The sequence below is a fragment of the Eschscholzia californica genome, unplaced genomic scaffold, assembly GCF_041429995.1.
Source record: "Eschscholzia californica isolate CP2 unplaced genomic scaffold, dmEscCali1.0.p SCAF_1, whole genome shotgun sequence".
NCBI lineage: Eukaryota > Viridiplantae > Streptophyta > Magnoliopsida > Ranunculales > Papaveraceae > Eschscholzia > Eschscholzia californica.
In genome coordinates this window covers 20,790,001-20,805,736 of record NW_028238198.1, presented here as the reverse complement: position 1 = coordinate 20,805,736, position 15,736 = coordinate 20,790,001, and the positions used below count along the sequence as shown (strand labels likewise).

The window sequence follows — 15,736 nt, the reverse complement described above, 5'->3', positions numbered from 1 at the left end:
TGTTCAAAATCTAGATCTGAAGGTCCTCTCTCAGTCCAATAATCTAACCAGTAGCTTTTCTGTGACCCCCTTTTAATCTCTACTTTTGTATGTTTAAGGATACTTGGGATCATAGAAGAGATGTATCTCCGTGGACCCAAAAATTTAGAGGTTTTTTTATCACTGGGAACCAGAAGTAAGCTCATCCCTTATATTTTTCATGAACGATCTTCCTCCATAAGCTCCGAGGTTTTTGCCTGTATCTCCAAGCCCAATTATCGATTAGCGCTTGTTCAAAATTATATTTTTTTTAACCTAAGCGTCCTAACTTTTTGCTGTTATTTATTTTGGACCAAGCAACCCAATGATTCTTTATCTTGTTTTCGGTTGAACCCCACAAAAATTTATGATAATTTTATCAATCTTCTTCCTGATGGATACATGCATTACAAAAAGGGAAAGAAAGTAAAGTGGGATGGTTGTGAGAATGATATTAATCAAGACAATTCTTTCTCCTTTAGACAAAAACCTACACTTCCATGAAGCCAATATCTTTTGAAGTTTATCTGTGACAGGATCCTAAAAGGACTTGCATTTTGGCGATTTTCCTAGAGGCATCCCCAAATAAGAGAATGGAAGGTTTTCTTGTTTACAATGAAGTGTGTTTGTGACTTCATATAGGAAAACTTGCTCTGTATTCACCCCAATAATATTAGATTTACCTCTATTAATACCCAGTCTTGTAAGAGATTTGAATTGTTGAAGTACCATATTAAGAGCTTGAACTTGTTCAATCTTAGTTTCCAAAAATATCATTGTATTATCCGCGAATTGGGATGAGAAATCTCACTCCCTTGTTATTGACCTCTACCCCACGTAATTTGTTAGATGCTATGGCTTTTTTCATTAGTCCACAAAAGACCTCTCCTACTAAAATGAAGATAAAAGGAGATAGAGGATCGCCTTATCGCAACCCTTTGAAGCTTTTGAAAAAACCACTCGATTCTCTATTGATCAAGACTGAAAAAATAAGTTGAATTCATACCTTGTTTAACCCATCTTCTCCATCTCCATGCTATTTCAACTCTTCGAGGACAATTCAATATATAATATTAAATTACTCGTGTCTAGCCATTATTTCTATAGAGTCCTACCTCTCTCTCTCTCTAAATTCGGTCTGAACACATATTCTGACCTAAATTCAACCAACACAGTGGTCTGACATAAATACATTTTTTTTGTCGGAATTAATTAAATTAATATACCAAATAACAATACCATTTTGAGAGTTATAAAATAAAGTTACAAAGTATGCAAAGTTGAGTGGGGATGGAGAGACAAGTGAAAAACAGCACATATGTGATCAACATGAAAACCACACGTGTCAGACATTTGAAAGGGAGTAGATCACTATTTGCACGTGCGGTCATTGGAAGAATCTGACAAGTCCAATGAAACCGTTCATGTTTTGAACCAGAAACCTTTATATTTCAAAAATGGACAAAGGATTCAATGTTTCGAAAAACACTTGTTTTTGACAACAGATTAAAACACTGGTTCTTAAATTTGATTTAGACACAACAAAAGCCACAACCATATCTATCTAGATACGGTGGATTTATGCGTCATTGTTGTTATGTGTGGCTAACAAAACCCCATATTTCTCTTATTATTTAGGTACATTTTATTATACATGAATGAGCATCATGAAATATAATAACAAATTCTCATTATGTTGTAGGACATTATCTTATTGAAAGACATCATAGGACATTGATACAAACTCTTAAGGACATGAGGATCGAATTCTGATTCGTTTTTAAAGCAAATATGTGTGATATTTATAGATTTTTGAGTCGGCGTCCACCTTTAATAGATAGTGACGCGACATAGTCATATAAAGCAAGAATCATTGATCGTGATTGTGTCCTTTATCAGCAACAACTCCAATTAGAAAAGCGGACTACTGGCGTTATCTACCTTCCGTGTGACTGCCATTCTCTCTGGCAAAACAAAGTCCAGGGTGCCAAACTCACTTCTGCAGACTAACGCACTTTGTGTGTCTCGATTGATCATTGTTCAAGGACTTAGCTTACTCGAACCCACCTCCTGCTTCCTATACGGTGGAACAGAATTCAAGGTGCTCAGGAGACTCGTATTGACTTCCCTATGAACTTTGTATTAATAGTAGAGCTCAGGTAGGAGAGTTCGTTCTTGTCCACCTACGTTCTAGTATTATCAAGAATTATTTATATGTGCGGATGAAGCAGCATCAATTCGCCAGACACATTGACTTGATAAAACTGATCCACTCTTGGTCTAGATAACTAAAATTAATAAGACTTCTTTTCTTTCTGGCCCCCTGTTTTGTGACCAACTTCATTTTTTGCTCCATGTTTTTTCGTAAATTCAAATTTGATTCCCTTTCGTTAACACTGTTGGTTAATTGTTTTGTTTTCATATTTGACCTTCTTATAAAAATGATTTTGTAAAATTCAAAATGGACCCCCTTTTAAATTTGGTTAATTCCAAAAAATTCTAACTATTTTAGAACAATTTAGAGGGCCAAAATAGAATTCATTTATTACAAACTCATTATCTCTCCCTCTCTCTTCCATCTCATCGCCTCTCTCCTCCACATCATCTCTCGCCACCTCATCATCTTCTCTGACGAAGGTCACCGACCAGTTAAATTCTTCGGTGACCTTCAAACTTATTTTTATTTTTCAAATCTCTCCCTCTTCTTTTTTCTTCATCTCTCATATTATAAGGTAGTGAGAAAATGAGAACCTTGTTTATTAATGATCAGAAATTACATTTATATAGAGGTGTTTGTTAGGGATCAGTTAGATCTTGTTAGAGTTAGTTATGAGTTAGTTGGGTTGTTAGGGACTTATAATCAAGTGTGACAGGCCACACCAAATATATTACAACACACCTATACTTAACCCATTAAACTCACACTCGACTTACACTCCTTATACACTATCTTTGTTAATAAAATAGTATTAAAAATCGAATTGTAAAAAGAAAATTTCAATGAGCAATAAACAGTAAATTAAATAAGTGACTTATCTTTTTGCAGTGCTAAAATCAAGTATTAATCGAACCAACCAGAAAGAATGAACCTGCAATAAACCGTAGTAAAATAAAGGTGGAACAGAGGCACAAGTTGGACTCGCTTTCCTGAAGACTTTAAACGCCCCTGCTACCGTAGAATTAGGTATTGTTTTGCAGTTTGTGAACGTAGTCCCCCAGGATTCAACTATTCCTTATCAAAATTGAAGAAGCAAACTTAAATTTTGATCTACTGATCTTGACAGAATTCGAAACAGAGAGAAGTAAACAAAGAACTGAGAGAGAGAGTGAGAGATAGAAGACGAAATATTTTTTCTGTGTATTTTCCTTCTGGGAGTTTATCCCTATTTATAGAGTACGAAACCAGATCATAAGACTTGGGTAGTTTTGATCCAACGGTGGAGAAAAAGTAGCCAGTAGAGGAAGAATATGTCTGAGAAGATTAAGGAGGTGGACTCTTTGCACTAGCAATTAGTGGAAGAAAAAGTCTGAGAACGAACTAGCCAGTAGTGGACTCTTTCCACTGGCCAGTAGGGGAGGAAAAGGTCAGAGAAAAATTAGGGCATTTCTCTGAAGACCGAGACCGAGACCGGTTCCGGGTCGGGTCGACCCGCGAGGGTGTGAAAGGTATAAATATAAGTGTGCCTAAGGTAAGGGTGCCTCTAAAAAGTGATGGGTCTCTCCTCCGGAGAGCACTATTGTAACCCCAAGGGCCACACCCCTTTACACCCAACTTTATCCTTATAAACACAAGCTTATTTTTCTCTTTGGGAGATGTGGGACTAAATTAATTTGTGTTGTGAAAGTCTCTTTAGTACTTATTAGATTTTATTCAAAACCTATTACTAACAATCTTTACACTTATGGCTACTACCAACTAACTCATACTCGACTTACACTCCTTATACACTATCTTTACACTTATGGCTACTATAAGGGAGTCAATTTTGAATTTACAAAATCATATATAAGAAAGACAAATATGGAAACAAAAAATTAACGGAAGATGTTAACAAAATGAGCCCGGAAAAAATCGAAAATCAAAAAAGAAGCTAGTCAAGCAAAAATAATAATAATAATAATAATAATATCAGAAACTTCCAAATCAATAGGTAAAATTGATTCATTAAAAGTTTGGACAAATTAAGTTGACAAACATATTATATTTTTCTTTTGACAATCATTAACCCGATTCCCCTAATCTTTAGTGATGATGATCATTGATCATGGAGGAATCTCATCCCTGGGCAATATTGCAGTGCTTTTTCATTATGAGAAAACCTGTTTGTTGTCTTCATCAATATTGTTCAAAGGAAACTGAGATGAAACTTAACTATCTATAAATATCAAACCCTAAAGTCCTAAAAACTAGACCCAGCAGAAAAGAAAGATCAGAGCAGAAATAATTACTAAAATCACGTGGGGTAAGTAAACAAAACACAGGGAGGAGGAGTAAGTTAATATTAATGGTGTTCTTTTTTTGGTATGGGCAGATTTTTCTTTTTGAGTACTCATTAGTCATCTATCGATTAGTCGGCTTCCTAGCTACTGACTACTTTTGTCACTCTACCTTGTTTCTCTCTCTAATAACTATTAATGAAGAAGGGAAATTACTGTCTGACAACTCCCCAAGTACAACCAAACTACCTTCATAAATTCAGACCACATGCATCATAATGACAAAAAAAAAATGTAGTGATACATTATTTGTGTTAACCTCCATTTTGACAAGGTAATGGATTATTAGGGGGGGGGGGGGGGGGGGTTGTGGAGCGGGACTTTCACAGACTTTCATAGACAAAATGTCCCGTAGACATTTCAAGACATTTCGGATGAGTTATTATAGACAACATGTGTTCATAGACATTTTCAAGACATTGAGAGTTTGTAGACAAAATGTCTTTATAGACATTTCAAGACATTTGATCCATAGACAAAATGTCCTGGAGACATTTTAAGATCTTGAGTCCATTGACAAAATGTGTAATGCATATTATATTTGTGCTAATCAAAAATATATTTTTCGACTTTTGTAGACATCTGTGAATATTTGTGGACATTGATGGACATTTGGTAGACATTTGAAGTCCATCATGTGATCAAACAACAGTAATAATATTAAAATAATAAATGTCTACCAAATGTCCATCAATGTCCACAAATATTCACAGATGTTTACGAAAGTCGAAAAATATATTTTTGAAATGTTAGTATAAATATATTATTTCATGTGATTAAACAATAATAATAATATTAAAATAATAAATGTCTACCAAATGTCCATCAATGTCCACAAATATTCACAGATGTCTACGAAAGTCGAAAAATATATTTTTGAAATGTAGTATAAACATATTATTTCATGTGATTAAACAATAATAATAATATTAAAATAGTAAATGTCTACCAAATGTCCATCAATGTCCACAATATTTACAGATGTCTACGAAAGTCGAAAAATATATTTTTGAAATGTTAGTATAAATATATTATTTCATGTAATTAAAAAATAATAATAATATTAAAATAATAAATATCTACCAAATGTCCATCAATGTCCACAAATATTCACAGATGTTTACGAAAGTCGAAAAATATATTTTTGAAATGTTAGTATTAATATATTATTTCATGTGATTAAATAATAAGGGTTAATTCCGTTTTGGCCCCCGATTTGTGACCAACTCGCCGTTTTGGCCCCCATAAGTGTCCGGCAGTTCGTTTTGGCCCCAATTTCCTGTTTGGCCCCAACATATTTTTGTAAGCTTCTCCATTATACCCTTATGGCAATTCTGTAAATTAAATGTATTTTCTTTCTCTTTGTCCACCTCACTAAGCAATTGCCACGTCATATTCGTCCACATAAGGTCGCCGGAAAATGTCGCCGGCGACATCATTTCCGGCGACCACCATTATTTTTTTTTTATTTTTTTTTTTAACTTCTTCTTCTCCAACCATCTCCTTCTTCTTCTCCAACCATCTCCTTCCTTCTTCTTCTCTCTCTCTCTCCTTCTTCTTCTCTCTCTCCTTCTTCTTCTCTCTCTCTTCCCCTCTTCTCTCTCTCTCCCCCTCTTCTCTCTCTGTTAGGTTTCCGGCGAAGGGAAACCCTTCGCCGGAAACCGTCTGGATCTGGGGAAAACCCCAGATCCAGACACCTCTTCGTCTGGATCTGGGGTTTTCCCCAGATCCAGACGGTTTCCGGCGAAGGGTTTCCCTTCGCCGGAAACCTAACAGAGAGAGAAGAGGGGGAGAGAGAGAGAAGAGGGGAAGAGAGAGAGAAGAAGAAGGAGAGAGAGAAGAAGAAGGAGAGAGAGAGAGAAGAAGAAGGAAGGAGATGGTTGGAGAAGAAGAAGGAGATGGTTGGAGAAGAAGAAGTTAAAAAAAAAATAAAAAAAAAATAATGGTGGTCGCCGGAAATGATGTCGCCGGCGACATTTTCCGGCGACCTTATGTGGACGAATATGACGTGGCAATTGCTTAGTGAGGTGGACAAAGAGAAAGAAAATACATTTAATTTACAGAATTGCCATAAGGGTATAATGGAGAAGCTTACAAAAATATGTTGGGGCCAAACAGGAAATTGGGGCCAAAACGAACTGCCGGACACTTATGGGGGCCAAAACGGCGAGTTGGTCACAAATCGGGGGCCAAAACGGAATTAACCCTTATTATTTAATCACATGAAATAATATATTAATACTAACATTTCAAAAATATATTTTTCGACTTTCGTAAACATCTGTGAATATTTGTGGACATTGATGGACATTTGGTAGATATTTATTATTTTAATATTATTATTATTTTTTAATTACATGAAATAATATATTTATACTAACATTTCAAAAATATATTTTTCGACTTTCGTAGACATCTGTAAATATTGTGGACATTGATGGACATTTGGTAGACATTTACTATTTTAATATTATTATTATTGTTTAATCACATGAAATAATATGTTTATACTACATTTCAAAAATATATTTTTCGACTTTCGTAGACATCTGTGAATATTTGTGGACATTGATGGACATTTGGTAGACATTTATTATTTTAATATTATTATTATTGTTTAATCACATGAAATAATATATTTATACTAACATTTCAAAAATATATTTTTCGACTTTCGTAAACATCTGTGAATATTTGTGGACATTGATGGACATTTGGTAGACATTTATTATTTTAATATTATTACTGTTGTTTGATCACATGATGGACTTCAAATGTCTCTTGTTTTTTGAAAGACATTTTGGCTTCCAAATTTGTCCCAAATCCTTCACAAATTCATCAAACTATGAAGTCCACCAAAGTCTGGGACATATTTTGTCTACAATCGAATGCCTCGGACTTTCATAGACTCTCAAATGTCTGGATTTGAATGCCTCAGACTTTCGTGGACTCTCAAATGTCTGGATTTGAATGCCTCAGACTTTCGTAGACTCTCAAATGTCTGGATTTAATTGCCTCAGACTTTCGCGGACTCTCAAGAGTCCGCGAAAGTCTTGCTCCACTACCCCCCTTAAAATTCTCTAATTACGGTTAGATGTGGATGGTTAGATTTCGCCTAATCAAAATATAGAATCTAATCAAAATAGAACAAATTTGAGTATAATATGAATATCGGGTTTCAGATCCCGGGCGACCTAGCTTGAGTTTAAGCAATTAGTATTTTCCAAAGAGTCGTGCATGGGACATTAAGCACAAACCTTACCTAGTGTTGGTTGGCCAAAACGTTTTAATAAATCTTGTCATAGTGTAGCCTGATTGAAAGAGTCAACCACAATAATTACCTGTGAGCACGGCATGGTTATATCTTAGCAAGGACGGCGACAGAGTAGGGCGGTCTGTGGGTGCAGTCAGGGGTCAAATCTAAGGAACTTGTATAATCTACATGCCAAACATTACAAAACTAACTCCCAACCTCGGATCCACCCCATCCCATTCAAATTGTAGTTTTGTTTTTATTTTGTGAATTAATTCTAGATTAGTCTTTGCATTACGTATTAGTTCTCTTCTCTTTTATTCCCTATTTTTGGACCAGTTTCTTTTTTGACCCTTTCTTTTTGTTAAGTTAAATTTTACTCCGTTTGGAAGGTTCTATACTATGTTATAGTTCTTTGTCCTCAAATTACCAATGATTCCATACACTAATTATAATGGATGTGAAGATTTTGTAAGTTCTTCATGTTTGAACTGTTATCGAAAATTTCATGTAGATATTATTAGAAAAATATTGTATTCGCAAAATGTTACTTTTAGAATACAACTTATTAGTGGATATATACTAAAGGTAAAAAGAGTTTATTCTCTAAGTAATTTTAGGCTAGTCCGGGTTTGTTTAAAATCCTGGCTCTACCCTTGATCATTAGTGGCACGGAACATATTACTCTACCTTTTTCATATATACCATGCAAATATCTTTGGGGATATGATTCTAGTTGGCTTGATAAAAGCGAGTTAATGAACAAATTGAATAAGGCTAACGTCTTGATCTTTGGAGTGTCTTTTCGACAATCACAATTAAGAAACTTTATAACATCATCTGACAGAGAGTAATCATATACATTTAACTTAATTAAGATGAGTAAGAAAATCAGATTACATTTTTCGCATAAAAATAAGAAATTTGGACGAAAGTAAGACACGACAGACCGGTGAGTTTCTAAATTACTTATCACCGAACCAATTTAGTTATATCCTTAAAAATCTAATGTTTGAGACTTTAATTTTGGTGAATCTCTAGTTGCCCTAATTTTTTTTGAAAATTCGACTACGATCTACGTTAGTCGTTACAAGGCATTGATAAATTACAAAGATGTGATGGGCACGATAACCGCCTCATTCAAACCAAGAATGAAAGAGGCTTAAAGCCTAACAACATGAAAGAGGCCTACAGTCCGACAAATTTACTTACTTCATTTATAGCCTAAACTATATGGGATAATATCTTGACGACAAACTACTTCCATTGCGAGTTTGCGACTCGATCCCACGCCCTTATGAACTTAAGAAGGGTGTCTACGTTAAGTTTGTGGCCATCCAACTCAAAACCAATTGGCAATGAGTGGAGAGGACCTATTCTTTATATTCTTGGTTGCTAGTTACCCGTTCTCCCATGTCGGACTATTCTCACATGCCCCCTCACGTGTGCCGTTCTTTGAGCTTAACACATATGTTTTTTTCTTTACGGGTGACGTGGAGCACGTGTGGCTTTTAAGCCTATCACGTGTGGGCCTAGTTCTGATACCATGTAATGTTTGTGGTCATCCAACTCAAAATCAATTGTCAATGAGTGGAGAGGACTTATTTTTTATATTCTTGGTTGCTAGTTATCCATTCTCCCATGTAGGACTATTCTCACAAAACAAAGGCTCATGGACTCTAATTGCCCTAATTGATCACACAAAATCACCCCATTGCACCAGCAAACAAGTAGCTAGTAAACAATGTTAACTGGTTTCCAATGATAAAAATTTCTCCTTCAACAACAAAAAAAAAAAAAAAAAATGATACAAAATTTCTAAAAAGAATGCTAGTTAAAAAAACACTAGTGATGACAAAATTCATTAGACAGGGGATTAGATTTGTGTGTTTTTTGTACAGTGAGATTCGACCAGAGAAAATACAGCTGGGGTTCTTACTCATTTGAAATTGACAAGTGTTGATGTGCAGAATCGTACATGCAATTAGGGTTTATACTGGATGACTATTTCTAGGGTTTACTAGCTGCTTCCTCCATGTGCCATTATGGGGATGGTTGATCAGAACCTGATGTGGTACATTTGCAGGAGATTGTGATCTTTTTCTTTTGTACTCCAAACTATCTTTGTCATAAACTCATAATTGAACTATCTTGTCATCTAGACTCCGGAAATAACTAATGCAACAAATGTTATGATGTTTAATACATCAACAACAAAGTAAAAATTTAATTCTTAACAAAAAAAAAAAAAAAAAAAGTAAAAATTTAATTGACAATTGTTCTGTTGGGATACAAACCCTAAATCCTAATTCCTTTATAATTAGAAAGAGATCCAGCAACTAAATTATCGAGTTTTTCTTATCAATGTAACCGATCAAATTCACAATTGTACGTGGTGATTATTAGTAGGAAAATTACTCTCCGTAGATTTAAGTCATGATTATCCGACCGAAACACGTTATATTATCATGTCAATTATTTTATTATAGTTCTTCGATTATACATAATCGTAAATTTAACATAGTCGGGTTCTTTGCATGCTTAGGTGCATATATCTTCTTTTCTTATAATAATAATTTGAAGGTTTAACTTTGGAGAATAACTGTTGCACAAAATTTGGAGAAATTTCAGATTCAATGGAGGGAGACGTGTACTTAAGAAAAATTGATATTTTCAAATTAGCTAATGAGACTAAGTGTCATTGAAAAAAAAAAGACTACACCTAAAAAAATGTGGAAGAAAATGAGAGATAGTTAAGAGTCATAAGGAAAGAATACAAAAGTATTTCTACCTTTATTTTGTTGTAAAAAGTATTTCTACTCGAGTTTGAGAAGAAATGAATAACACAAGTAATGGTATCAAACCATCCGTATATCCAAATGTATTAAAAAGGATATTTGTAGATGTACTTGAATAAAAGAGTTATGGACTTGAAGAGGTCTAAATAATCCATGAATGTGTGGTTGTGTTTCATTTGAGAAGTTTGACATTTTCGTACGTCTAAAATTCTTATTGAATCTTTAATTTCAAAACGATTATTCAAGTTTAACTTTTTTGTTTCAAAAATATTATTTATTTTGAATCTTTTAGTTGAATTCTTAAATCTCTGAATCTCCAAACTTATAATTTTTTTTTAATTTTAGTTTCAATTCGTGTGATGAGTTAAAAATACATACCCGTGCCCCACGGGCACGGGCTATACCTAGTATATATACAAAGAACATAATATATACGTGACTATTTCTTTTGCAAGTAATGTTGAGAAAACTTTAGAAAGAGTAAATGTTAATCTGAAAGAAGTAACTGTCTCGAGAAATTCTGACTATGCTGGACAACAATAAAACAGTGACAAAATTAGGGAAATGTCCCATTATATATAATGTACTCTAAGGTTATGGGCCCAAATCGATCGTGCAATCAGAAAAATTAGATGCCCATAGGCCCCATTATCCGACAATCGATTCGTGCTTATCAAGTTGTGAGTTCAACCATTATTGAACATCTTATCAAATGTCCCTCACATGGTAAAGAAACACTTAAGATTTAACTCAGTTGTATCACATTAAGATTCTTTAGGTCCTTACATAATCATGGGCATCATGGAAACGTATGTTTAAAAAACATGAATACTACAAGTAAAAAAGATTTTACTTGTTAAATATAGTCATAACATTAGCCTATCGTCGATTAATCAATTACACCATTGGTAACTAAGATTTCTAATTCAAATGCAAAGAAATGTGAACATGTCATAGCGAAATAGAACTTGGACAGTTAGTAGATATTAAAAAAGAAAGTCCTAACCTACTAGGTTTTGAACCATGGAAGCCAAGCATGGCAAAAACAATCCGAGAGACGAGATGAGTACATTTTCGGTAAGTTCTATTCACAAACCATTTAACAGACGTAAATGAGAATGTAATTGTAGACACCTTCCCTAAGACCCTAACCACTTTGTCTTTCGAGTGACACAAAACTAACTGACCTATGACTTCTTGGTTTTTCTCTGAGGAGTAACATAAGCATCCTAGTCTCTTGAGGGATTCGCAATTGGGAGATGCTAGAGTGCCCAATTTTTTGAGCATTTTAATGCCCAGCTGATGTGGAATCACTAAAAGACAAGGTTTTTTCAAAGTTTGACTACGGTAGGGACCACTTTTGTTTCTAAATGAGGAAATATGTCACCCTCTAAGTACCAATTTCTAAGTCACTCTATCATTTCCCTTCCCAATTAGGTTAAACACTTAAACTCATGTACCAAATCAACCTAATTCTAGCTCTTAATGTAAACCCATTTCCAATTGACCTAGTAGAAATTAACATATTCCAATTAATGGAAGTCAATGTACATATATTCACCAAGTGTCCTAGACAGTCAAACTTTATGTGTTCACATTTCAGCCAATAAAATAATAAAGATGTAAATCAGATTTAAACTAAAATTGGCAAGGTGGTGGTTTCTAATTGGGCCATCACACCAACAATGTTAGGCGTATCAAAGCAGCAAACTGAAAAGGTTTATATTTTTTTGGTAAGGTCGTTAGGCTTCGGCGGGTGTAGCAAATGATCACATCATATTAATTAACCATAATTCTCTTACTTAAGTCAAACCCTAATCATTTCTTTTTCTTTTTATTGCAAAAAAAACTCCTAATCATATCCAATTAAAGTTGACAAGGTCTCCTAAGTTTTCCATTGGAATCATCAATCATGAAAAACAATTTAATAATGTTTTAACTCCAAAGGTAAATTGAATTAATAATGGTAAATTTTCATACAGTTAGAAATGTAAAAATAGTACTAGCTTGCACCAAATTGCTATATTCTTTGAAATCAATTTGTATCCAACCACCCTTTTCTTACTAGTTATCTATTGCTCGAACTTCCTTTTTAAATTATGAGAGATGCTAAAATCACAAAAAATTTTAACAAAAAAAAGTCACCCGCTACATCAGCTGGGAACCTTCTTTTGTAACTTTATCATTTCTCTTAAATTATAGTCTTAAATTTAGTTGATAGTCTCACTCTAAAGAGAAAATTGTAGATTAGTGAGGACATTGCGATATGCTCAGTTTACCATACCAGCAACGAGTAGGAATTAGAATTAAGATACGAAAAATATGTGAAATAAAACAAGAAAACAAATGAACGAGAAGAGATAGGAAACATAGATTGTATTAACTATCCTTTGTCGCTTACATTCATATTTATATAAGACATGTATTATAACAGAGGAGACATGAAAACATAATATTAAACCACCCCACCCCAAAAAAGAGACCACCTAAAGACACCCCACTATTTCTACTTAAAAATCAAAATCAACCAAAAACAAGACATTGAAACGACAGTATATTATATAGTATCATAACATTACCATATCAAACCCTAAATTAAAGTACCATACTTATATCTTCTCTTAAACCCTAATAGTTAAATCTTCACTTGATTAGTTTCTTGGAACAACAATGGCAGAAAGTGGGTATTTCATCTCACAAGAAAGCTTCAAAAGTTCAGTAAGATCAACTGGTTTAGTTTGGTCTTGAACCCATTGAAAATGGTGCACCAACTTAGCCACCCAAAGACTCACTGTGACTAACCCTAGATTCTTTCCTGGACAGACCCTACGTCCAGCTCCAAAAGGTGCTAACCTCAAATCACTTCCTCTAACGTCCACGTCAGCACCACCTTCTCTAACTAAAAACCTCTCTGGTTTGAACTTTAGAGGCTCGTCCCACACTTTTGAGTCATGGGTTATGGCCCACATATTCACCATTGCTGTTGTGTTGGCAGGAATTAACATACCATTGCTGAGCTGGACATCTGACGTGGACAACCTTGCCCATGATAGTAATGGTCCAGGTGGATGTACACGTAACGTCTCTTTTATTACTGCTTCAAGGTAAGGTAATTTTGTAACGTCTGAATCGGTAACGGTTCTTTTTCCCACAACTCGGTCTAACTCAGCTTGAAGTTTTGATTGAATATCCGGGTTTAAAACTAACTCAGCCATAACCCACTCAGTTAACAATGCTGTTGTATCAGTTCCTCTGAAAATCATCTCCTGAAAAGAGAAACAAAACACAATAAGAAAACCTAGAAAGAAAGAGAGAGAGAGAATAAAAACCCTAGAGATAAAGAGAAGCAGATAAACTCAAAAACCCTAGTTTTTTTAACTTACCCAGAGAACAGAAACCATGTCATCTTCATTAAGCTTCTCATCACCATCCAAAGAAAGCAAAACATCAACAAAATCAGCATTATCAGATAGTTTATCATTCGAATCGGTATTGACTCGGTGTTCTTGAATAATACCACGAACGAGTTGTCTAACTCGGGGAACAAGTTCAGAACAACGTTGGTTGATATGAAATGGGTCATAAAAATAACTTAACCAAGGTAAATAATCAGACCAATTAAAAGCACCCAAAAGTTCAAAACCTTCTTTAACCATTTCTTTCAATTCTTTCACCTCCTCATTTTCTTCACCCACGTTATATCTTTTACCAAACACACTCCCCATTATATTATTCAAAGAGCAACTCTGTAAATGCTTTCTCAATGAAACTCTCCCCATAAGATTTTGCTCTTTAGATATCAAATTCAACATTTCTTCACAATCTTGTTGACGGCCACCTTCGTGTGCTCCTATCCGTTTGGGTGCGAATAGATGAGAAGAAGAAATTCTTCGGAGCAGCCGCCAGTAAGTACCATTTGGAGCAAACCCAATAGCTCGGCTGAACATAAGTTTTTTAGCCGATTGTTTAATCGGACGGTCAGCAAAGTGTGGGGAGGTTAAGATTTCTTTAGATATGTGTGGATCAGATGAAACAACGACTGGAGTTGAGCCAAGGCTAAAAGCCATGAGTTGTTTAGCTGATAGAGAAGATGATAGTTTAGCTAAAGTACGATGAGCTAAGCCACGGCTTAAGTCGAATAATGAGCCGAAAACAGGAAGACCACGAGGACCGGGAATCGGAATAGAACCGAGTTGGTTACGACCGTTTTTCCAAGCGATTCCACCAGAAGTGAAATACCAAGTTAGAAGAGAAAGAGATAAGAAAGAAATGAAGAGAGAGAAAATGATTAGACCATCAAATAAGTTTTGGGTACCAAGAAAAGCTGGGATTGTGAATACCCACCAAGTTGAATCTTTTGAAATCAAGGTTAACTCCATTTTTTGATTCAGAAAGTTTTGGAATACAGAGAAGTTTTAGAGAGAGAAAGTGGGAAGGTAGTGAGAGAAAGTAGTAGTAGAGTTGTTGGTGTGTTGTAGTAGTGATGAAAAGAGAGGGAGGGGTTAGGGGTGTTTAAATAGGGAATGGAAAACGTATAAGGGGAAAAAGTTCACGTGGGTTAGAGAGAGAGAGAGGTGGGGTTGGGGGGCGTTATTTAAAACTAAACGGCGGAGGAAGAGAAGAAGAAAAGCAGTATTCAATGAGAGACCATAGTTTTAGGGCAGTAGAGTGAAAACGGCTACATGAGAGATTTTAGAGAGAGAGAGAGAGAGAGAGAGAGAGAGAGAGAGAGAGAGATTTTAGAGAGAGAGAGAGATTTTAGAGAGAGAGAGAGAGTGGTGAATGGGAGGGGAGTAAATAGAAGAACCCTTGTATTCCAAGTAACGCATTGAGATACGTGATGGTTTGAGAATTAAGTGAGAGAGAGAGAGAGAGAGAGAGAGAGGGATTTTTAGCAGCAGAGATGAAGTTAAGAGGTCCAGATAATGAGAAAGTAAATAGGCATTCAAGAGTATACAAATATCTCTTCGAAAAAAAAGTGTATACAAATCATATACCACTACTAATTATATCCCAAAATTGGAAAACGGTCCAAAAACAAACCCCTTAATACGAAATCCACCCACATATATTAGAAATGTGGGGTAGTCGAAAAAAATACAGTACATTACACTCTTCATTTAACTCATGTCCTATTCGTTTAAAGAATCTTCCTTATTTACTTCTGTCT

At 35.0% G+C, this 15,736-nt stretch overlaps 1 protein-coding gene across 1 annotated transcript; it reads right to left on the bottom strand.

Moving 5' to 3' along the window:
* Positions 1 to 12,927: 12,927 nt before the first annotated feature.
* On the bottom strand, positions 12,928 to 15,346 carry LOC147565041 (cytochrome P450 78A7-like). Its single transcript, XM_086651438.1, has 2 exons — positions 13,950 to 15,346; positions 12,928 to 13,832 (listed from the first exon to the last, which is right to left on the bottom strand). The coding sequence occupies exons 1-2, from the start codon at positions 14,943 to 14,945 to the stop codon at positions 13,218 to 13,220; spliced, it is 1,611 nt and encodes a 536-aa protein (XP_086507564.1). The 5' UTR covers positions 14,946 to 15,346; the 3' UTR covers positions 12,928 to 13,217.
* Positions 15,347 to 15,736: the final 390 nt, after the last annotated feature.

Coding starts and splice junctions, on each gene's coding strand:
- LOC147565041 (XM_086651438.1), bottom strand. CDS start 14,945: ATGGAGTTAACCTTGATTTCAAAAGATTCAACTTGGTGGGTATTCACA. Junction 13,833..13,949: donor ACATGGTTTCTGTTCTCTGG/GTAAGTTAAAAA, acceptor TTCTCTTTTCAG/GAGATGATTTTCAGAGGAAC.